This window comes from Macaca thibetana, chromosome 1 (assembly GCF_024542745.1).
Source record: "Macaca thibetana thibetana isolate TM-01 chromosome 1, ASM2454274v1, whole genome shotgun sequence".
In the NCBI taxonomy this organism is placed as follows: Eukaryota; Metazoa; Chordata; class Mammalia; order Primates; family Cercopithecidae; genus Macaca; species Macaca thibetana.
Genome location: NC_065578.1, coordinates 102,869,735 through 102,895,665, shown reverse-complemented (window position 1 = coordinate 102,895,665; position 25,931 = coordinate 102,869,735). Strand labels below are relative to the sequence as shown.

At 34.7% G+C, this 25,931-nt stretch overlaps 1 protein-coding gene across 6 annotated transcripts in view; it reads right to left on the bottom strand.

Annotated features, from left to right (window-relative positions):
* Positions 1–25,931, bottom strand: part of LOC126947718 (pancreatic alpha-amylase-like) — a 67,959-nt gene that overhangs the window by 23,196 nt on the left and 18,832 nt on the right. For 3 of the 6 annotated variants that reach the window (XM_050778725.1, XM_050778741.1, XM_050778745.1), the window contains 4 exons: positions 25,361–25,591; positions 24,491–24,624; positions 23,581–23,703; positions 23,390–23,489 (listed from right to left, as the gene is read on the bottom strand). In XM_050778725.1, the coding sequence (XP_050634682.1) occupies positions 23,390–23,489; positions 23,581–23,703; positions 24,491–24,624; positions 25,361–25,591 (588 nt within the window). Of the gene's footprint in view, positions 1–19,169; positions 19,392–20,717; positions 20,844–20,953; positions 21,073–23,389; positions 23,490–23,580; positions 23,704–24,490; positions 24,625–25,360; positions 25,592–25,931 lie in introns of those variants that run through there. The other 3 variants (XM_050778717.1, XM_050778751.1, XM_050778735.1) reach the window with 3 other exon arrangements.

Genomic DNA, 25,931 nt, shown 5'->3' with positions numbered 1-25,931 from the left:
ATCTCAGCTCATTGCAATCTCCCCGCCCCATTCAAGTGATTCTTCTGCCTCAGCACACCGAGTAGCTGGGACTACAGGCATGCACCACCACTACAGCTAATTTTAGTATTTTCAGTAGAGACGGGGTTTTGCCATGTTGGCAAAGCTGGTCTTGATCTCCTGACATCAAGTGATCCGCCCACCTCAGCTTCCCAAAATGCTGATATTACAGGCGTGAGCCACCGTGATGGCCAACAGTCATATCTTTACTGAAGAGATGAGGAAGTATGCATCTAGCCAGAAGCCGTGGTTAGTGTATTATATATGGTTTCTCATTTAACACAACAGACTGAAAGAGTATATATTGTTTCCATTTTTCCGATGAGAAAACAAGGTTCAGACAAGTTTTTCAAGAATGTCTACTGAGTTGATTGTGAAAACATAATAATTATTCAAAATATCTTTTAATATATTAAAGAAAAAATAGTGAGTTACATTTGGCAAATTTGCAATTATAGGAAAATAATAAATGCTACTTTATCAAAGTCTAAGTGGTTTTTGTTTTACCTACAAATCTTTCAATACACCTGTTTCTGCCTAAAAACAGATTACATGAGTGACCCTGAGCCACACTCGTTTCTTTTATTTTCATAGTTTATGTTCAATGTTATAGGACAAAATGAGCAAATAGATAATGTATACTGTGCATTTGCCCATAGGTTCAATTTCTTGTGAAAGGTCTTTAAAAGTCTTTTAATATATCAGTTTTCCTACTGTTTTCTTGAGTATCGTTTTTACTGGCACTCATAAATGATTTTTTCTAAAACTTTATGATTTCTTACCAAAAAATTGTAAGTTGCATCTGTTATGTCTAGTTTTTTTTATATCTACCTTAGTGTGTGTGTGTGAGGAAAATTGCAACAGCAAACAAAACAGAAGAAAAATTGAGACTCACTTAAACTAGCCCTTAGTAAGACCTGGAAGTTTTTTCCAGTCATTTGCAAAATAAAAGAAGGAATTTACTTTGATATATTCATAAAAATAAAGTGTCCTAAAACCCTTGGTTAAAATGATTAGAAGTTTATCTTTTCCCCGAAAAATCTCATTTTTCTAAAATGAAAAGATATTCTTTGAAACCAATGAGAACAAAGATACAACATACCAGAATCTCTGGGACACATTTAAAGCAGTAAGTAGAGGGAAATTTATAGCACCAAATGCCCACAAGAGAAAGCTGGAAAGATCTAAAATTGATACTCTACCATCACAATTAAAAGAACTAGAGAAGCAAGAGCAAACACATTCAAAGGCTAGTAGAAGGCAAGAAATAACTAAGATCAGAGCAGAACTGAAGGAGATAGAGACACAAAATCCCTCCAAAAAATCAATGAATCCAGGAGCTGGTTTTTCGATAAGATCAACAAAATTGATAGACCGCTAGCAAGATTAATAAAGAAGAAAGGAGAGAATAATCAAATAGATGCAATAAAAAATGATAAAGGGGATATCACCACCAACCCCACAGAAATACAAACTACCATCAGAGAATACTATGAACACCTCTACACAAATAAACTAGAAAATCTAGAAGAAATGGATACTTTCCTGGACACTTACACTCTCCCAAGACTAAACCAGGAAGAAGTTGAATCCCTGAATAGACCAATAGCAGGCTCTGAAACTGAGGCAATAATTAATAGCCTACCAACCAAAAAAAGTCCAGGACCAGACGGATTCACAGCCAAATTCTACCAGAGGTACACGGAGGAGCTGGTACCATTCCTTCTGAATCTATTCCAATCAATAGAAAAAGAGGGAATCCTCCCTAACTCATTTTATGAGGCCAACATCATCCTGATACCAAAGCCTGGCAGAGACACGACAAAAAAAGAGAATTTTAGATCAATATCCCTGATGAACATCGATGCAAAAATCCTCAATAAAATACAGGCAAACCGAATCCAGCAACACATCAAAAAGCTGATCCACCATGATCAAGTGGGCTTCATCCCGGGGATGCAAGGCTGGCTCAACATACGCAAATCAATAAACGTAATCCAGCATATAAACAGAACCAAAGACAAAAACCACAGGATTATCTCAAGAGATGCAGAAAAGGCCTTTGACAAAATTCAACAGCCCTTCATGCTAAAAACGCTCAATAAATTTGCTATTGATGGAACACATCTCAAAATAATAAGAGCTATTTATGACAAACCCATAGCCAATATCATACTGAATGGGCAAAAACTGGAAGCATTCCCTTTGAAAACTGGCACAAGACAGGGATGTCCTCTCTCACCACTCCTATTCAATACAGTGTGGGAAGTTCTGGCCAGGGCAATCAGGCAAGAGAAAGAAATCAAGGGTATTCAGTTAGGAAAAGAAGAAGTCAAATTGTCCCTGTTTGCAGATGACATGATTGTATATTTAGAAAACCGCATTCTCTCAGCCCAAAGTCTCCTTAAGCTGATAAAAAACTCCAGCAAAGTCTCAGGATACAAAATTGATGTGCAAAAATCACAAGCATTCTTATACACCAGTAACAGACAGAGAGCCAAATCATGAATGAAATTCCATTCACAATTGCTTCAAAGAGAATAAAATACCTAGGAATCCAACTTACAAGGGATGTAAAGGACCTCTTCAAGGAGAACTACAAACCACTGCTCAGTGAAATAAAAGAGGACACAAACAAATGGAAGAACATACCATGCTCATGGATAGGAAGAATCAATATTGTGAAAATGGCCATAATGCCCAAGGTAATTTATAGATTCAGTGTCATCCTCATCAGGCTACCAATGACTTTCTCCACAGAATTGGAAAAAAACTGCTTTAAAGTTCATATGGAACCAAAAAAGAGCCCACATTGCCAAGGCAATCCTAAGTCAAAAGAACAAAGCTGGAGGCATCACGCTACCTGACTTCAAACGATACTACAAGGCTACAGTAACCAAAACAGCATGGTACTGGTACCAAAACAGAGATATAGACCAATGGAACAGAACAGAGCCCTCATAAATAACACCACACATCTACAGCCATCTGATCTTTGACAAACCTGAGAAAAACAAGAAATGGGGAAAGGATTCCCTATTTAATAAATGGTGCTGGGAAAATTGGCTAGCCATAAGTAGAAAGCTGAAACTGGATCCTTTGCTTATTCATTATATGAAAATTAATTCAAGATGAATTAGAGACTTAAATGTTAGACCTAAAACCTTAAAAACCCTAGAAGAAAACCTAGGTAATACCATTCAGGACATAGGCATGGGCAAGGACTTCATTTCTAAAACACCAAAAGCAATGGCAACAAAAGCCAAAATTGACAAATGAGATCTAATTAAACTAAAGAGCTTCTGCACAGCAAAAGAAACTACCATCAGAGTGAACAGGCAACCTACAGAATGGGAGAAAATTTTTGCAATCTACTCATCTGACAAAGGGCTAATATCCAGAACCTACAAAGAACTCAAACAAATTTACAAGAAGAAAACCAACAACCCCATCAAAAAGTGGGCAAAGGATATGAACAGACATTTCTCAAAAGAAGACATTCATACAGCCAATAGACACATCAAAAAAATGCTGGTCATCACTGGCCATCAGAGAAATGCAAATCAAAACCACAATGAGATACCATCTCACACCAGTTAGAATGGCAATCATTAAAAAGTCAGGAAGCAACAGGTGCTGGAGAGGATGTGGAGAAATAGGAACACTTTTACACTGTTGGTGGGACTGTAAACTAGTACAACCATTGTGGAAAACAGTATGGCAATTCCTCAAGGATCTAGAACTAGAAATACTATATGACCCAGCCATCTCATTACTGGACGTATACCCAAAGGATTATAAATCATGCTGCTATAAAGACACATGCACAAGTATGTTTATCGCAGCACTATTCACAATAGCAAAGACTTGGAATCAACCCAAATGTCCATCAGTGACAGACTGGATTAAGAATATGTGGCACATATACACCATGGAATACTATGCAGTCACAAAAAAAGATGAGTTTGTGTCCTTTGTAGAGACGTGGATGCAGCTGGAAACCATCATTCTCAGCAAACTATCACAAGAACAGAAAACCAAACACCACATGTTCTTACTCATAGGTGGGAATTGAATAATGAGATCACTTGGACTCAGGAAGGGGAACATCACACACTGGGCCTATTATGGGGAGAGGGGAAGGGAGAGGGATGGCATTGGGAGTTATACCTGATGTAAATGATGAGTTGATGGGTGCTGACGAGTTGATGGGTGCAGCACATCAACATGGCACAAGTATACATATGTAATATACCTGCACGTTGCCCATGTACCCTAGAACTTAAAGTATAATAATAAAAAATAAATTAAAAGAAAAAATGAGCAAGAGACCTGAATAGACATTTTTTCAAAGGAAGACTTACACATGGCCAACACATGAATTAAGAGGTGCACAACATAACTAAACATGACGGAAATATAAACTGGAATCAGAATGAGAAGTCACATTACATCTTTTAAAATGGCCAATATCAAAAAGCCAAAAGATAAATAGTGCTGACAAGAATGTATCAAAAATAGAACCCTGATAGTTTTGGTGGGAATATAAATTGGTACAACCATTATGGAATACAGCATGGAGGTTCCTCCCATAATTAAAGACTTGCCATATAATACAGCAATTATACTTTTAGGAATAAAAGTATATACCTGCGGGTACGATGCCTCATGCCTGTAGCCCCAACACCTCAAGAGGCCAAGGCAGGCAGATTACCTGAGTTTAGGAGTTTAAGACCAGAGTCGCCAACATGACGAAACCCCATCTCTACAGAAAAATACAAAAATTAGCCAGGCATGACGGTGGACACCTATAATCCCAGCTACTTGGGATGCTGTGGCAGGGACAATTGCTTGAACCCGTGGGGCGGAGGTTGCAGTGAGCCAAGATCTCGCCATTGCACTCCAGCATGGGCATCAGAGCGAGATTCTGTCCCATTAAAAAAAAGGTATGCACCTTTTATATACTTTTCTTTTTATATACAAAGGAAATAAAATAACTATCTTGAAGAGATATCTGCATTCCTGTGTTCATTACAGCATTATTCACAAGAACCAAAATATGGAAACAACCTGTGTTGATAGACAAGTAGGTATGTAAATTGTTATATCTATCATCTATCTATCTATCTATCTATCTATCTATCTATCTATCTATCTATCTTTCTATCTATCTATCTACAATTAATTATTATTTGTTTTAAAATGAATGAAATCCTTCTATTTGCAACAAAATGAATGAGCCTAGAGGACATTATGCTAAGTGAAATAAGCCAGGCAGAGACAGAAAAATACTACAGGTACAACCACACAAACTTGCTGTTATAAGATGAATAAGTTCTGGAGATCTAATGTACACCATGGTAATTATAGTCAATAATAATATATACTTCAAGTTCACTGAGTATAGATCTTAAGTATTCGCCTTCCTCACCACATCGTAACTATGTAAAGAGATGAATATGTTAATTAGCTTGATTGTGAAAACTTTTAAAAACATTTTTGATGGGGTCAGGGTGAGAGGAGAGTGAGGGTCAAAACACTACCTGCTGGGGACTATGCTCACTAGCTGGGTGATGAAATCATTTGTACACCATACCCCAGCAACATGCAATTACCCATGTAACAAACCTGCACATGTACTCCTAAACCTGAAATAAAACCTGAGAAAAGAAAAAAAAATCAGATTCCTATAGGGTGCTCCAGGTTTGTTTCAAACATTAGAGAGACAGAGCAAGGATTAAATACGTAAAAGTGTAAGCACAACTTAAACAATGTGTAAGGCAATCAATTCTATATATTTCAGCAACTCCTAGGGTTATTATCAAATAAAATCACTGACGTGTCATAAGTTCTAAACTAAAAACAACACAAATGCCCATCCAGAGTAGAATGAATAAATAAATTGCTTTTGCTTCCCACAGTGGAATACCACACAACATTTAAAAACAATGGACTGCTGCTACACACAACATAGATGATTCTCACAAATTTCAACTGAGCAAAAGAAGTCAGACTCAAAAGAACACCTATAGCAAGTTTCCATTTATATGAAATTGAGGAGTAGGAAAATCCATCATGATAGAGTTCATGATAATGATGACTTTTGGTGAGTAACTGGTTTAGAAAGGGCAAGAGAGACAGGTGTGGGAGCTGGAAGTAGTCCATATCTTGCTTGATTTGGGTGGTGATGATAGGGTTATATAAACTTATAAAAATTATAGTGCTATATGGTTAAGATTTATGTATTTTACTATACGTAATATATTAGTTGAAAAAATGTTGCAGTGTAAAGAAAATCAGTAAAAACATGCTACTTACAATTGTAGCTTTTGTTTATCAAACAAACATTTGAATAGTCTATTGATTGGTAGTTAGCAAGTTTATATTAAGTAGCATTGCCCTGAATACTTTTTTGTATGTACCAGTAAGCATTTACCTTTCTCAACTAGGGCTAATTAAAAAAAAAAAATCAAAACTTCACATTGTACACATTGAATATATATAATTTTTATTTGTGAATTGTACCACCATAAAACTAAAAATCAAATTTAAATAGGTTTAAAGAAATTTTAGGGACAATAGGATAAAGAAAATTTCGAGCTCAAGAATAAGCATAGATAAAAAATAAAATGTTGATAGAAATATTATTGTTATATTTCAGAAAATCATATAAAAAGTTTTGCTAAAAGTTTCCAGAAAGAGAGAATAAATAGTTCTCCTGTGGTGGATTAAAATGAGATTAGCATTGGAGTAGTAGTTTAAAACAACAGTCTGGAGTCAGATCTCAAAAATACAATGTATTTTCTAAGTAATGTGAGACAAGCTATTTAAATTTTTTGGACCTAAACTTCCTATCTGTAAGCTTGTTGAAAAAAAAAAAATAGGCTAATAGAGAACTTAATTTACAGGGAATGCTAAATTATTACCTGTTATTAGAAAACTTGATAGCAGTGACATTAAAAGCTTGAGTACTGTAGAACGAGATTCTAAAAATCATTTTTTGAAATTATATACATATTAATATTACTTCAATAATTTGCACAATATAGTAAGAAAAGCTTGCTTTGCACAGGTAACATTGTGCCAAATAACCTTTAAATCATCATGATTTCTCAATTGATCAAATTAACAATAATAAAATTTTACTGTAGAAGAGGAATTTTTTTTCATTAATATATCTGTGCATGTGCATGGGGTATACGCAATATTTTGTTACCTGCCTAGACTTTGTGATCATCAAGTCGAGGTATCTGGGGTGTTTATAACCTCAAGTATTATTTCCATATGTTAAGAACATTTCAAGTCCTCTAGGTATTTTGGAATATACAATACATTGCTGCTTATATTTAGTAATCTTACTTTGCTATTATACATCAGAACTTATTTCTTCCAACTAATTGTCTATTTGGACCTATTAACAAACCTTTCTCTATTCCTCTCACCCTCAGAAACTCTTTCCAGCCCCTGGTATCTATCTATTATTCTATTCTCTAACTCCATGAGATAAATCTTTTTAGCTTTCACGTAAGAGTAAGAACATTTGATACTTGTCTTTCTGTGCCTGGTTTACTTCATCTAACACAATAAGTTCCCAGTTCCATCCATCTTGCTGTAAATGATACAATTTCATTCTTTTTTTATGGACAAAAAGTATTCTACTGTGTATAAATACCACATTACTTTTATTCATTCGTCCATTGATGGACACAGGTTGATTTCATATATTTGCTATTGTGAATAGTGCAATAAATATGAGAGTGTGGTTATCTCTTTGATATATTCATTTATTTCCTTTGGATAAATAGCTAGTAATGAGATTCTTGGATCATACGATCGTTCTATTTTTATTTTTTTTATTTTTGGGAAATCTCCACACTGTTTTCCATAGTAGCTGTACGTCCCCACCAACAGTGTAGAAGACTTTCCTTTCTTTCCCCACATTCTCACCAGCATCTGTTATTTTTCGTCTTTTTAAGAACAGCCATATGCCCGTGGGTAAGATAGTATCTCACTGTGATTTTGATTTGCATTTCCCTGATTATAGTGATGTTGAGCATTTTTTTTCATATACCTACTGACCATTTGTATGTCTTCTTTTGAAAAATGTCTATCGTGTTCTTTTTCCAGGGAAATAATTTCCAACTTAGAACTGTGTAGCCAGACAAACTATAAGTCATGGTTTCTAGGGTAAAATAGATATTCATCATATGCAAAAACCTAAAACTATATAACTTTCATGTACCTTTTCTCCCCCAAATGAGTATTTAACTCACTAAGAGAAAAATAAGTTTCCTGAGATAGAGACACTCCAATATAATAGTGAGGCGAAGAGAATTATCTATATAATGACAATAGGGTTCCAGCATCTAGAGGCAGACCAATAAATATTAGATCAAGACTATAGTAGACTTTGAGAAAAAGCTGTTTTTTAAAACATGTAAAATAAAGTTGATATATTTTGTGACATGTTTGACCATATGAATAATTGAAAGGCATTTTAAAAAGCTGTTGGAAGTTTGGAAAAACTTAGGCAGATTTGAAGCTAAGCAAATAAAAATGTAACTTTATAAAAAGCAAAAATTATTGTCTAAGAAAGGCAATGAAATATAATCATGCATCATCACATAAGTACATTTTGGTCAATGATGGACTGCAATAGAATGATAGCTATACCATGTAACCTAGGTTTATAGTAGGCAACACAATCTAGGTTTGCGTAAGTGCACTCTATGATGCTCATACAATGAAGAAATCACCTATTGCATTTCTCAAAACATAAACCAGTTGTTAAGCAATGCATGGCTGTATTGGCATAATATTTAGCTCTGAATAAAAAATGTTTATGTAGCCATAACACTGAAGACAGTAAATTTGAATTTGAACTAATAAAACCATTAGGGAGAATAAGAAACAGAAAATATTTATGAGGGATATATTGGAGTGTTAAATTATAATCTTCTAAATTTGGAATTTGATTCATAATACCTACAACAGAGAGAGAGAGAGAGAGAGAGAGAGAGTCAGGGAGAGAGAGAGAGAGAGAGAGAGAGAGAGAGAGAGAGAGAGAGAAATTTTCATAGCAATTTTCTCCTGAAGAAAGAGAAGAATCCTTTTTCTGTACTGCACATTAATTTATAATTATCAAAGGTCACCAGAATTGGAGTTCCAAAGGCAGTTCTAGGTTCAAACTTTTAAAATTACTAACTACTGAAGTAATTTTGGAAGCTACCTTGTTTGTAATTCAAAAAAGAAACAAGCAAAAAGGTAAATTGCATATAAATGCAAGGGATTCTAACAAAGTTTTGTGCTTGTATTATGACTTTTTATGACATTTTTTCTTTTACAAAATACAATTATTTTCCAAAATATATTTTTTACCAATTTCAACTTTTCTGAAGTTACAGGTGTAGATTATTTGCCTATTGCAAATCTGTCTTAGGTCAAACCCTAGGCAGTCCTGCTGTAGTCACTCCATGGTGTTAATAGATGTTGGAAAATGAGGGGCTGTCTCTCACTGCACCTTGGGGATTTGAAGAAACAGGTATTCTACAGCTTGACCAACATGATGGGCAGAGCTTAATTTTACTAATAAGTGTTATATACCTGTACTATGGCACTTTGAAGAAATAGGTGCTCCTACAGAAGGGCAGACTAGATGGTGGACTTAATCTTTAGGAATAAGGTATGTTAGGGGACAAAAAACTATTTGTTAAATATCTGTTCTGTATTTTTCTTTGGACTATGTGGTAAATTAAGCTTACTGTCTTAAATTTCTCATCTCCTATTTTTGACTCTAGTTCCTCCCATCCTTTAATAATGATTAAAATGCACATAAGGAAGATAAGATTCAGAGCAACAAGAAGTAAGAGTGGCCAGGGCTTTCTGTTGCCACATGAGTGGAAGAGCGGTGTTCTTCAAAAGAATTATGGAATGTGACAAATAGGGAAGAAGTGAATGGTGGCCCATAATGGAGCTAGAGGCAGTGAAAATGAGTATCTATATGGTAGACTATTCAGGAATATATATTAAATAGATGTGCTTCTATATATACCAGATAATGGTGGTGCTTATGTTTGGAGGTATAATAAAATAGTCCCTATAAATATTTTGTACTCTCTTTTCATCTCACATGCTTCAGATAATACCTTATTTCACTTTGTCTTTGATGTAGAAAGAGGTACACAGGCCAATATGGGGTCCCAGTGTGAGTTTCAGTTCATTCCTGGAAGGAAAGATTTCTCTAAACTCACCTAGAAGTTTAGACACAAATCAAAGTAGGTCCAACAAGGTGTCTGACCTTGTGTCTCCCATCAAATTAGTTGAACAAGGTGCTCTTGACTTTGTATCTTCCATCAAATTAGTTGAAGTAGATTTGGAACAGGTTTGTATTATCTAAGTCATCCTTGGTAGATTATTAGAGACAAAACTGTATTCTAATACATGAGTTTTGAATCTTAAAAAATATGGTAAGTTTATTTTGAGAAAAATAAATGATTTATCCTGGAAATATTGGCTGCTCATAGAATTAAATCATCTGCATTATGTGAATACCTGATATGCTGCTAGGTCAGGTATATCCATGCTTTTATTGCCAAGTCCGTCATTACATGTCACCCAAAAGCATGCTTACATGTTGCCAATTAAGGCGAGTCTTCCTGTCACTACTGTCCTAGATTTTATTGCTTTGGGAGGAATTCTGTACAAGCATGAATCAACATTATGGGAATCATTAAAAAAAAAAGCGAAGAGAATATATTCAATATAGATTTGGTCAGGCAAGGCTACATTCTCAGAGTTCCAGAAATTTTGGAGAAAAAAAATTAAATGAGGAATTTGGCAATGTATCCAAGGGGGGAATATCTCAGAGAGTTGTTTTAAAAAATACTTTCAAAATTTATTATTGAAAAATCATTGTATTAATATCAATTTTGTTATATCCATAAATATTATAATAATTTGAGAAAAGGCCATCAAATAAGCAACTGTTGAGAAAGACAAGTCTTCACAATTATTCAAATACTTAATCACATCTAAGTATACATTAAATCTTTAGCACCTAGTATGCTATCTGATACAAAATGGCTTTAAATAAAAATGTGTTGAATGAATTAATGAGTAATTAAAAGAAAATATGTTTCCCCATCAGATACTAATATACAACCTCTGAAAAACAACCTACATGCACATCAATATAAATACATCGTGCAAAAATATTGATAAATGAATTGGAATAACCAGTTTTTCACATTGGTAAAAATAAGGGTTTTTGAGTGAGACAGACCTAGGTTTTTCGAATTGAAATGTCTGCAACTCGGTTGTGTGGCTGTGGAGAATTTATTTAACTTCTCTATGCGTCAGTATCCTTAGCTAATAATAGTAGATTATATTTATCTCATAGAGAAGCTGTAGAAATGGAGTAAGAGAGCGCAATGCCTACCTTTGTGAACATGCAACACATTATCGTTCTTATTCCAATAAAACCTTTTCATCTGACTACAAATATTAAGTAAATATGTAATTTTATAACTTGAGATCAAAACGTGTTTAATTACTTCAAAAGATCCTTTTCCTTAAATATCTCTAAGTTTTCAATTTTATAAAGTAGATTTATATGTATTGAATTACAAATGTAAATAAATAAAAATTGACTACATAGCACTAAAAATTTAATTTAGCAATTATATTATTATGCAGCACTTTGAACTGTAATTTTTAAAAGTAACAAATTGTAACTATACATAATCACATTGTCATGTAAACACAAGGAACAATCAATTAAAATGTTGAAAGAAAATATAAATTAAATACATTATTTAATATCTTGAATATCATTTGATTCAATAAAGAAAATTATTTTAGTGAGTTGTATAAATAATGATTGTGTTTATCAGGAAGATCGATGTAGAGTGGAGTGATAGAAAAGTCACTGGAATGATAATTCAGCAACTCAAGTTGCACTCCTGGCTCTGATTCTAATTGGCAGTATGATCCTGGGAAAGTAATTTCACTCTGCATGTCTCTGGATGTTGGATTGGATGATCTTTAAGGTACTTGATAGGGCCTGACTTGAATGGAGCCTACTTTACAGCTAAGAAATTAATCCCCAAGCCATAGAAATTGAGTGATAAGACTAATAGTTATGTGAAGGTGGAAATACATTATTTTAGCATTTTGGCATCTGAATGTTCTCATAGATAATACGCTTCTCTTTGAGAAGATATCTTGAAAAGCCACAAGGGAATAGAGAGTGAGAATCAGAAACAACCTATGGAGAGTAAACATTTTTTCTAGGTCTGTGCTAGAAAAGAGTGAATATTTTTTTATGAAAGGAAATGAAATTAGGAACTAAAGAGAGAAGTGAGTTACAAAGAAATGCCAGTGAAACATTGTGGGGTGATCATGAGGACGTGATCCCATTCCTTCCTTACAAACTATTAACAGAAATTATACTTTCCAAATAAAGTTGGGAATTTTACTAACATCTAGCTTTCAAAGAGCAAAGAGCCCTACATGGCATCTGGATTACATTTTATGGGCCTCTATACAATCGCATGAACTAAAGCTTTTCACCCCACTGAATCTTAAAGTAAGTCACCCCTCCAAATTGAGCCAGCAGTAACAAAGTGTTGGACACATAAATAGTGTAGGAGGTTTGAATTAATTCTGAAAAAAACACTTAAAAGTCATATGACTATTGTTGAGGCTATTTTGTAGGTGGTCTATGCAGGCTTATAGGTAAAGAAAAGTCTTGAGAGTTGATGTTTAACCTAGCTCTAATAAACACATGCTTTCTTAAAGGGTTAGAGTATTGCTCAAAGATGGTACTTAACATATTGTTTGGATGGGTTAACGTCTCCATCATACTTCATCCACGTTGTGCTGCTCTAATATAGCTGAGCAGCAGAGCCCCAGGGAAGGCTACCTGCAGCTAGTAGCTAGAGATATTTCCAAAAATGCCATCACAATGGAATAGGAGTGGAAGTCTTGGGAGTCAGAAAATCAAAGAATAAATATAGAAGGTTTACAGGGTATGACAAATTAGACATGTTCCCAGAGGAAACAGTGTTTCAGTTTCTGTCACCAATTGCATGACAGCATTTGATTGGTTAGTGTAAGATTCACTTTCAAATGTCTGACAATCACAAACAGGAGTGAGACTGCTCTATTTTCTATATACATCTATTACATCTGTGACTTAATAAGAGAGATAAGTAAGAACTGTTAATTTAAAAAAAGAAAATAAGCATTGTGCTTTTAGTGAGGAAGAGGATTCTGCTTAGGTTGGAAAACTTAAGTTGTTACTAGTGAAAAACGGAGAATCTCAACATAGCACTGTGAGGGTATAAAACAAGAGAATCAGCTTAAATGTATTCAGGAAGTATAACAGAGTGTGTTCCGATGAATGTTGAGGAAGAAGGATTTGAGTGGAGATAACAATCAGAGGCGAATAAAAATTGGAGTAAATAATAGAGTATTAAAGGTAAATGAAATGGAAAAATATGATATTTAAGATTTGAACACATGACTTTCCAGGTAGAGACTTTCAGGGGGTAGCGGGATATTTAGATTTAGACTTTATAAGAAAAATGCTTGCTGTATATATATATCTGGAGATTTTAAATGTATCCATGGTAGTTAAGGCCTTAAGGGAACTTTACTTATATTTATAGAAGAAAGAGGGAGAGAAGGAATAGGGAAAAGGGATTAAAACATGCGAACAAAAACAGTGAAAGGAAGAAAAAAGGAGGTAGTAGAGGGGATAAGACATGACCGCAAAGGTTAGAACAAAGTATTTTATTAATGTAACAAAAATAAAGGAGTTAAAACAATTGAAAGGGCTCACAGAAGACATTGGGGGGAGAAAGTTTGAATAAAATAATTGGTTACTCTGCCATTGGTGACCATGGCAATTTCAATGGAGAAGTGGAACTGGTAATCTCCTATTTGAGAATCAGATGGGGAAGATAAAAATCTCAAATAACCATTTTTATAAATGTGGCACATATACACCATGGAATACTATGCATCCATAAAAATGGATGAGTTCCTGTTCTTTCTAGGGACATGGATGCAGCTGGAAACCATCATTCTCAGCAAACTATCACAAGAACAGAAAACCAAACACTGCATGTTCTCACTCATAGGTAGGAATTGAACAATTAGATCACTTGGACATGGGAAGGGGAACATCACACACCGGGTCCTATTATGGGGAGGGGGGAGGGGTAAGGGGGGAGGGGTCAGGGAGGGCATTGGGAGTTATAACTGATGAAAATGACGAGTTGATGGGTGCTGATGAGTTGATGGGTGCAGCATACCAACATGGCACATGTATACATATGTAACAAACCTGCACATTGTGCACCTGTACCCTAGAACTTAAAGTATAATAATAAAAAGAAAATCAGTGTCATTTTGGAAGCTATCATATTGATCTAGCATTTAGGTGTACTTTTTTATAAGCTGATTGATAGTAATGATACCAATAATCATAATAATGAGCTCACTTGGGACAAGTACTGAGCTAATGCCCCAACCATTCTCTCTGACTAGTCACACTCTATGATTGTAAGTTTGTTGGTTCAGTTTGGCTTATAAATGGAAGTCTAATTATACGGTAGTAACGATTTTCAACACAAAGAGTTATTTTCCCTTCTAAGAATAGAGAAATAACTCAGTAATTTCACAGGCCGAATTAGATCTATAGATAAAATGAAATATCTAAAGGACGAAACTGTTAGTACAAATTGGTATTACAAAGTACTGAGAACATAGTAAAAATGAGTTTCAAATTTATTATATTCAGATGAATGTGGCATCATTTTCTCAATACTGTTTTAAGAATTCTTCATTGACTTACTAGGTATATAGCTCACCAAATAATTTACTGCCATAATGGCTTACAAATCCTGAAAACATGATGGATTATTGCCAAAGTACTTGACTTCTCTGTGATTTTTATGACCTGAGAAATCAGGGTTAACCAGAAATTAATTAAATTTGAGAAGAAATAGAAAAAAAAATGAGAGAAATATCTCTGTTCCAGGGCCACATCTTCATTAAAAATGTTCTCCTTCTCAAAATAGATACATTTTTTTCTCTCAATTTTCTCTTTCATTATTATCTCAATTCATTTTACAAATAACTATTGATCTCTTCATAAGACATTCTGGATAATGTCCTGAGACTAAGGATTCAATAAAGAACAAACAGATATTTCCCACAGTACTATGCTGGGTGCTAAGAAGTACAGAGAGTGCTAACAATAATCAATAATCAGGGAACTTGACCTAATACTGAACAAATAATTAATGCAGGATCAGCATTTGAATTAAGATTTGAATGAACAGGAATTAATTTGGAGAAGAGGTAAGTAAAGAACATTCCATGTAGAAAGAGCAGAATGTCTCTTGCATTAAAATTAAAGAACTAAAATGATCTTGCTGAGTGGCAGTAACTAAAAGATTAGTACGGTTAGAGATCAGAAATTAAAGAGGAGAATTGAGTGAGGTAAGACTTCAAGGGAGTACAGGGTTACAGGCCCTGTTAAAAATGTTGGCTTTTTATCCTAAGGTAAGCGGTAGTGGTCTTCTGATTTGAAAAGATCACTCGGATTCCATGGTAGATAATGGAATGGTCAGAGAAAGGACTGAAGTGGATGCTGATGCTGCAGTCAACTCCTCAATAATCAGCATAACTGCATGTAAGCTATTCTAAAAGTTAAAATTTCAACTAATAGATATGCTTGATGTTTTATTCTCTGAGAAAAGCTCTGTAACCTCTTGTACAAATACATTCCCTTGCACAAAAACTGATATTCCATTATGAAACCCCTTTCAAATGTCCTTTTGGAAGCTTGCTAGCTTATGTCTCTAATGTTTATCTTGTCTCCCCTGCTTGGGATAAAGATACATGTGCACCACTACCTGTGTATCAAGGGAACTCTCCTCTACACCTCTGCTAACCACTAAAAATTCTTAAAGTGGCTGTCTGGTCACTGTCTTATAAAAATGAAAGAATGTAATTCTGACATGTTAAGAAACAAATATGAAGTGGTCCCAACCCCTGCCTTGGGATTACATTCTTTGCTTATATTCTTCATTGCATTTGTTATAAACAATAAAGTCTGGCTTTAAATTAGGAGTCGGTAGTCTTTTGGCCATATGGCTGGAGGTAAAACAGGAGATTTTGGTCATTTATGGAAAGGATTACTAGACAGTAGAAGTAGAAAGAGAAAAGAACATAGTGAAGTAATAGTTAGAAGGTAACAATCTAAAGTATTCAGTGCTTGATTTGTTCTGGGAAACGTAAGAGAAGAGGGTTTCAAACGTTAGCCCCAGATTTCTGAACTGCAGGACTGAATAAATGGTAATACTAGTTCCTGAGTTTGGGAGTACTTACAAAAACAGGAGCCAACCATGCTAAGAATTGAGTTAAGAGCATTCCAAAAAAGTGCAGAAACACATACAAAAGTCCACAACATAAAATAAAATACATGGCATGTTCAGTAAAATGATGAAAGACCAGAATACCTAAGGCTATGGGATTGTCAAGGGAAAAGAATAGAACTGAGGCTGGAGAGCTAGGTTCATATCTGATAAGGTATGGTTTTGTAGGCTACCATGAGTAGTTAGAATTATTCTGAATGCAATAAAAAATTAAAAGTTTTAAGCATTAACATTTTAATTGGAATTAAATTATATGAATATAATGTTGTGGTCTTTAGTAAAATGAAGGGGGAGAGTGAAATAATGGAAATAGGAGACCAGTTGTAGGGTCGCTATAGAATGCAGGGAAGAGACAATTGTGACCTGGATAAAGGCATGACAGAGGATACAAAAGAAGTGCAATATAACAGAGATATTTTGAAGATACAATTAATAGTTCATGCTAAGGTTTATATGAAGAGATAACGTTGTTGAGCTAAAGAGAGAGAAGTCAGAAAATATCCTATGTTTCTAAGCAGTAAGAAGATAATGTAGTAAAAGTTTAATGCAAAGGAAAAAGTGAAGGTTCCATTTTGGATATGTTAATTGTGAGATGTCTGTGGAACATGGAAGTGGTGATAACAAGCATCTGATGGAAATACGAGGCTGAAGTCCACGTTCTGAATTGAAGATACCTAGGTGTCCACAGAAAATATTTGCTTAAAATTGACGGAATTGTTTCCAATCACCTAGAGAAGAGAAGATAGAGAAATAAGATAAATAGATGAAAGTTAGGACTTAGGTGGAACACAATAAGATGATCCACTTAAAAACAAAAACAAACAAACAAAAAACCTGAAAAAGAGTAATCAGTGAGACAGAAGGAAATCAGGAGACTAGAAAAACAAGACTAGAGGAAGATAGAAAGAGAAAGTGACCCACCATCTTGAATACTGGTGTGAAATGGTTTAAGGTGAGGATAGAGAAGAATATTGGACTGGTAACATAAATGTCATCGATGATGTTGTCAAGATCAGATTGAATGAAATAACAATGGTGAAAACTGGACAGTAGACACATGAATAATGATGGAGGAAGGGGATGTGCAGACAGTGTGATAAAAAGAGGTATTTAATTAGGAGAGGGAGCAGGGAAATGAGCAAAGAAATATACTCCAAAGAATATCTGACGACAGTCATTGATGTTTTTAGTTGGAAGACTGTAATACATGTAATCTAGGATGACTAATGCAGAAGAAAGGGAAAGACTGCTAAATCAAAAGAGGGAGGATAATCCAAAGTCCTCCAAAAGATAAAAATGGAATGGTATCATTCACATAAGCAAAGAAAATGGCCTTTCTTAGAATGAGGTGTACTTTCTTCATTATAATAGGAGAAAAAGAGGAAAATCCTAGGGGAAAATGCAGGACAGCTCTCCAAGTGGCAATGGACCAACCCAGTTTTTCCCCTTCTCTCACTTGTGCTTCTCAAGAATAGCTGTAGAATGAGCTGGGAATGCAACATCCTGAAATAAGGCTCAGACTCTCTTACTGTGTCTCTTAGAACAGCTTTTCCTTGAGTGCTTTAGCCCAGTGATCATGTGATGCCTGGGTTATAAAATACAGGGCAGGCTTCTTTCAAGGGTTCCTCAGCTGTGGTACAAATAGGGCATGTGCAAATGAGACTTCACCACCCTGGGCAAACTGTGTGAGTCTTGGGAGGCTGGCTCCTCATGAACCCCAGGCTTCTGTGTCCCTTGATGCCTATCTGTAAGCAATAAACCTGCCTCATGCAACTTTTTGCAGGTATGTTCTAATTCACTGGACTCATTCAAGTAGTAGAAACTGCAGTCCAAGATGCAGTGAGCCAAAGTGGTACCAACGCATAGTGAATCTGCTTTGTGGCAGGAACACTTTACAGGTGAAAAGAATAGACAGTTTGCGAGTTGTGGCCTCTATGCTCTCATTTAAGTGTAAACAAAACAGCTGAGAGTTATAAGGAAACCTAGATGAGAGCCCTAATGAATTCCATATTTAAAGTCAAGATGAAGAAGAATGAATAGGTAGAGAATTGGGAAGAAAACCCAGACTACAAGGTGTCGTGAAAACCCTAAGTAAATATCCATATTGTAGAATAAGAAAAAGAACAAAAAGTCATAAACACCAAGTCTAAGCAGTGAGAAAAAAAATGAAAAAGAAGAAAGAATATAAAGTAGGAGAAGATTCCAGCGAGCTCAATAGAATTAAGAACTGTAGATTGTATAATTTAGGTTTCTTCTATTGTTTAACGTTATTAACATGAAAAGTACTTGCATATTATAAAAACCATACAACCGGGCTAACTTTGCATGGGAATCAACATTAAACCAGCAATTCCTAACTAACTGATAAAAACACTCTTTGGAACAATTACAGAATGACAGAAATTAAAGGTAGACAGTTGGGTAAATGATGCTAATGACAACAAACATATTGGTTAAGATGCTTTTCTTAGTTCATATGTTAAATGAGTTAAAGTCAGTCTTCTGAAGCATAATGATGTGCTGACTATAATTATTTTATAATTATTCAATAATTAAGTGGGAATTTAATACTATTGAGTTTTTTTCAGAATTTTTCAAGTTGATTACTAATTGGAGCATTGATTAAAAATTAATGAAACATAAATATTACTGTATACGTAAGAAAAGAAACACACTTGGCTATTGTTTTGAGGATATGCATTTAATTTTAAATTTTATAATTTAGATTCAACATGAATTGCAATAAATGGATCTTCAGCAGAGTTACTAATAGAAAATTGAGCTTTGCCATCATTAGAAACGTAGATTTTAATGCCTGTGCAATTGCCATCAATTTTATCTCCAGAAATGACATCACAGTATGTGCCAGCAGGAAGACCAGTTTGCAAAGTTGAAGAAAATGACCTGGAATAAAATATTTGAGATTTAACTTCAATACAATTAAAAGCAGGAATACAAACTAACACAAATAAACAGCATAACTTTATGTTGTAGAACCCTAAGCAGACAAGGTCTCATTAAGAAGAAAATCCATATGCCTCTCTAGTAGGTGTAAATAGCTTTCTCAGGACCAAAAGGAACCTTAGGCAAACTGAGCAAGTCCCTGGTCAGTAGTGAAAATATTACCAGAAAATCAAACTTGAAGAATATCAGTGAAGATTGGCAGGAACAGTCACTCTTTGATAAAAGTGCTACCTTAGTAAAATCAAATTTGTTCTCAACTGAACTTAATACCAACTACTTTTAACAATTTAAAGGGTATTACTTTTTAACCTCCTTTTTTTTTTTTCCCCCATGAGGTTAAAAAGAATTTGGGTGTACACACAAACAATCTAGCATTTCTATGAATAAGTGATAGTTTGAAATATAAATGTTTTTCACAAAAAATTATTTTGGTATTCTCATCCACAAAAGAAAGAAATTAAAGAACCAGACATGGGCTTTTTTGCCAGGAAAGAGATCGACTTGACTTATATATTTATTTATTTGTTTATTTTTCATCAGCGAAACATAATTTATATTAGAATGAGCTAAGTGTAAGTATCAGTTGGCCTTGGACAGAGACAATTCAACTGTTTGCAAGGAAGTCTTCTGAGCCATATGTTAGGGAATCATTTATACCATAGGCAAAGGATATAAGAATCACAGATGAAAGGCCAATAATGAGAAGTTTCAGAACTAAAACTCAAATCTCCCGAAGCAAATCATTAACCACAAGATACATATTATTTATATATATGCTTTAAAAATGTGATTTGTCACAAGGAGACAGAGAAGTGAAGAAAGTATACCAAAAAACTAGGTAGAGCAGTCCTTGAGAAAAACAGTTAGAAATAAAGGTATTTTAATACTGAGGCAGCATTTTTCCATGATTAAAAAAGCAGGACTACAAGACACATTCTTTTAATGATTTCACAACCCTTATATTAATTACTTTGTGTATTTTGTGGCATGTGTAGGTGAGCATATGCATGTTAATTCTATGTATGTATAAGATACTGCAAGGGTACATAGAAAGGTCTCTGCTTACAACAGAAAGCCCTTATGAAAAGAGTTGAACAAAGGAGTAAGAACCATCATCATTTTGCTTCTGCCCATTTTTGATTGCTATTGTCTTCTTGCTCCACCGACTAAATGATTTTTCAGATACCATAAAAATGAACAGAAACAAAAAGAATGAATCAAGAACATACTGATACAAAATATTATTTTTAATTGATATTTACTTACCAGTCATCATTGTTGAAAACAATGAATCCTTTCTTTCCTCTTCCAAAAGCCACTTGGTTGCTCCCATTATCATACCAGTTTGTAAAAGGCTCACCATCCACTACATTGCGGAAAGCAACCATGTTCCTACAAACACAGTAACATAAAAAAGTTGATATTCTTAAACTTCAGCTGTTTCAAATAAAATGCTAAAGAAAGTTTCCTATTAGAGGACATGTCAAAATAAATATTCTCACCTTATTTGGCGCCATCGATGTTCACAGACCCAGTCATTGCCACAAGTAGTGTCTGGATTAATAGTAACTTCTTTAATTACTCCATTATTATTTGGTGGTCCAACCCAATCATTAACATCCTTAATTGGGGGGGGAAACCAAATTTTAACATACATGTATTTACCTCTTCCTTCTCCTTTACACCAAACCCAACCTATCCTGTTACTTGTGTCTCTGCAGTCAGTGACTTTATCTAGAATCCAATGCCTTTATTAATTTTTATAGCCCTTTACTTGGTCTTCATCATCTCTCTATGCTCAGGTTCTTTTCTGCCATATTAAAAACAAAGGTAACAAATTTTTATACTCTCGTTTTCATTCCAAGGACCTGCAAAGGCTTCTTTGCTCTGTCACCCAGGCTGGAGTACAGCTACACGATCATAGCTCACTGCAGCCTTGATCTCCCAGGCTCAAGTGATCCTCCCATGTCAGCCTCCCAAGTAGCTAAGACTGTTGGTGTGCACCACCACACCCAGCTCATTTTTTTTTTTTTTTTAATTTTCGGTACAGACGAGGTCTTGCTAGCTTGCTCAGATTTGTCTTGAACTCCTCAGGTCACGTGATCTTCTCGCCTGGCCTCGCAAAGTGCTGAGATTACAGCTGTGAGCCACTGCACCTGACCTGCAAGGGCTTCTTAACATCACTGTAAGCCATGCAATGTCATTGAAGTAGGCAGGGCATTAGTACCAGAAACACCAAGATTCAAACATGGGCTCTATTACTAGTAGCTAAGAAAACTTAATCAATATACAAAATTCACTGTGTCTCAGTTTTGTCATTTGTAAATGGGAATATTGTTTTTCTTTGCTCTAAAAATTAAGTAGTATATCTGAAAATGCCCTGAGCGTGACATGTGCTAAATAAATCTTAAGAGTCCTTCATGACTCTTTTCAGATAAATGGACAAAACAACACATCTGAACATTTTTTTTTAATTGACCGCATTTTTAATACTATATTTTTTGGATTGGCACTTTAAAAAATACAAATTAAAAAAAAAAAAACACAGTAACCCTAGGAAGGTTTTCAGTGTTGACCTTAGAATCATGTCATATGGTGAAAAGTGAACAATACTAAGAATTTTTAGCATGCAGCAGTCCTGGCAGAGTGGAAACGTTATAGTAATAGGAAAAATAAAAATACTCTCTGACTCCTAATGACAGAAATAAGACCAATTAGTAGAAATTTTAAGAAGTTGGCTCGATATAAAAGTACACCTTCTAAATATTAAAGCTGTTTAACAATAGAATCAGTTGCCCTATAAAGAGGTGGACTTCTCAAACTGAAAGGAATCTAAAGAAGCTAGCTAGGTATCAGTGTGACTCACATGAAGGAGGAATTTCTGCTGTAGACATGAACTCTCTGATGCTGTTTCTAATCCCTTTAGTTTATTATTTAATTAATTAATTAATTAATTTATTTATTTATTTATTTTTGAGATGGAGTCTCGCTCTGTTGCCCAGGCTGGAGTGCAGTGGCTGGATCTCAGCTCACTGCAAGCTCCGCCTCCCGGGTTCACACCATTCTTCTGCCTCAGCCTCCCGAGTAGCTGGGACTACAGGCGCCCGCCATCTTGCACGGCTAGTTTTTTGTATTTTTTATTAGAGATGGGGTTTCACCGTGTTCGCCAGGATGGTCTCGATCTCCTGACCTCGTGATCCGCCCGTCTCGGTCTCCCAAAGTGCTGGGATTACAGACTTGAGCCACCGCGCCCGGCAGAACCCTTTAGTTTAAAAGAAAACCTTCTACTAGCTTTCCAAATATCTTTACACTCTTATTTCTCTGTTCCTTTTTGAAACTACTCATCAGATTAATGTCTTTACCACACTCCCAAAAGTTTTTCTCATTCTTACCTTTCTTGGAATGCTCTATATATTTCTGTTCTTTAGTACATATAATTTCCTTCCTCTTATAGGACACTTTGCCTATTTAACTTAGCTCAACTGACACATTTCTTTGTATTCCATGTAACATTTTAAAAGTACTTAACAAACATTTATGTTGTTCTCACTACGGGCAGATGATGTTTTAAGTTCTCTACAAGTATTGGCGTATATAATCTTGCTATCAACCCTGAGGTAGATACTTATTAGAAATACATATTTTACTCCCTGTGTCTAGCTCTTATTTTTCGGTTTTTTTTTTTTTTTTTTTTCTTTTTCCTGTTGGCTAGGGGGATTTTTCATGTCTCTGAAACAGCTTGCATACTCTTTTTCAATGAGGAATATAAATTTTACTCCTTTAATATAACCTGCCTAAAATCAGAGCCCTGTGTCAGGTTTATACATAATTAAATATTTGTTGAATAAATACATAATTAATAGTTGTCATATTAAGTTAGAACATGATTGCCTCCTTTTTCTTGAGAAAAGGATATTTTGAACAACTCCAAAACTTACTTTTCCATTTTGAAAATTTCTTGGCCAACGGTAGCTTGACATTACTCGTGTAAATCCATAAGGATGAGCAAGCATAAATCCAACTGCTATTTTATACAGCCTGAAAGTTACATAATTATATTATCATAGAATATCAGAATATTCTATCATTAAAAGATGTGTTAAAAAAAATAGAGAACTTTGTTTTCTACCTGGCGTCCCAGAAGGTAAGAATAGAGGCTCCTCCAGCCCCATGTCCTCGTTGATTGTCATGGTTATCCACAAAGACAAGTGCTCTGTCAGAAGGCACGAAACCCCAACCTTCTCCCCAGTTCCTATTTTTGAAAAATAAGATATACTTTGATGTATCATTTCACAATTGTTTTAGGGTAATATAACTGTGCATCTCTTTCTGTAGGGCATGGCATCTGAAGATTAATTCTCTCTCTAATTAAATGGTTATTCTGTAAGATATATATTTACATACACATATATATACACATACACACCATACACACTCACGTGTGTAATCTAATTATATAGTCCATATTTGTATATACATGTTTGGAATACTTATGTTCATATTACAAATACAAGATTTTTGTTATTAAAAAAGGTCCTTTTAGAGGTTTCAGCACATTATAATTTAGAAGCACTCCAGAAGGATCAATATCCATATCACATTATACAGAATGTCAAACTAGATTAAAATAAGGCTTCAATACTGTATTGTTACCATATACATATTTTAATATTTTAAATTAATATATGTAAATTCTACAGTATGGACACTTTGTACATACTTTATAAATGACGGGATCATTTTAAAAATAAACTGGCTTTAAAAGATTATATGCAAACATCAGTCAAATCTAGCCTGTTCATCTCGTACTTAGATGAAAATTCCTAGGGAATGTTTAGGGTTCCTAGGCATACCGTCTTGTGACAGACACTAAATACAAAAGATGATTCATTCGAGTTTAGGGCACTAGAATACTTATCATTAAAAATTGCCTCCTTGACAGTTGTCTGAATAAGAATGTTCCAGAAGATAACTCACACTGGGGTAGTATGAATAACAGATCTATGAAATAATTCAGGGGAAAAGTTGTATTTAATTACTTTAAGTAAGACATCTTCTCTCCATTCCACTTGCGAATAACCGTGCCGAGTTTTGCACCATACTTGAATTCTGTCACCCGGCCATTTCCAAAGTACTCACTGCTTTTAATTGGCTCACCACCCAGATCAATTACCTAGTAGAAATTTAGGAAAAAATAACATTTTTCATAGGGTCTTTAAAGCATTTTAACCAATAAGTTAATATTATATAACAAATAGCTCTAAGTTATTTATTATTTGCTTTTGTCTTGTTTTGTTTTTCAGACATAGGGTCTTGCTATATTGTCCAGGATGGTCCCAAACTCCTGGCCTCAAGAAATCTTCCTGCCAAAGCCTCCCAAAGTGCTGTGATTCGTGAAATCACAGCACGAGCCACCACACCCTGTGCTATTTGTTATGTAAAATGCTCAAAATGGTTTTGTTATTCTTATTATCTCAACAGGTAATATTCCTATATTCTTTTTTTGAGAAAGTATACACTACAATATTGAAATAAACATAATGTCAAAGTTACCTGCTGTCCTGTGAGAATGTTTACCTAATTTTTAGTCTTGTACATCAATGATAATAACAGATCACATTAATACATTTACTATCTGACTGACATTTCTTGATAAATATAAACTCGTTTCATTTCCAAAGAAAATAAAGACGTAACTATTATCAGTATCCTACATTCTGTGTACTCCATAAAACCTGTTGTGATAAAGAATTAGATATGCTGTATCTGAAGAAGAGGAGGTTAAAGAACAGTGTTTTACATAAATGACTCAGTCCTTATCCTACAGAAATTGCATTTTTAATTGAATCTGCCATTAATTTTCTAATGAATAAGATGATATTTTATATGCATATATGCAATGAATGTACCTCCTGGTAAATGAAAGGTTTACTTCCTTGAGGAAACCAGTTACTGTTGAGATTATGCAGTTTGTCCAAAATTGCCTTTATGTCTCCAGGCCACATGTGCTTGGAAGCATCAAGTCTGAACCCTGCAACTCCCATGTCAATGAGCTTGTTCATATATTCGGCAATCTTGGAACGCACATAATCCTTCTCCAGCGCAAGATCAAGAAGACCAGTCAGACGACAATCTCTGACCTGTTGAGGTAAAAATGTTATGACTGATTCATAAAACCTCACTTTTCACCTGAGAATCCATTTGCTTATTCATATATTCAGTAATTCCTCAATAGATGTTTTATAGGGACTTCCCTGCATTAGGACCTGGGGATGTTCACATTCTACTATAGACGTATCTTTGAAATATTTTGTAGTAGAAAATAGAGAATTTAAGAAATAAAGTCGATGAGCTTTTGAATTGGTTGGAAGATTTTTTTAAAGTGAGCTTTTAAAAATGTGTATTGATTAAAACTCTTAAATTAATATTTAAAAGTTTTTAAATATGGATTTGAGTTTCTTAGTTAAATTTGTTAACCTG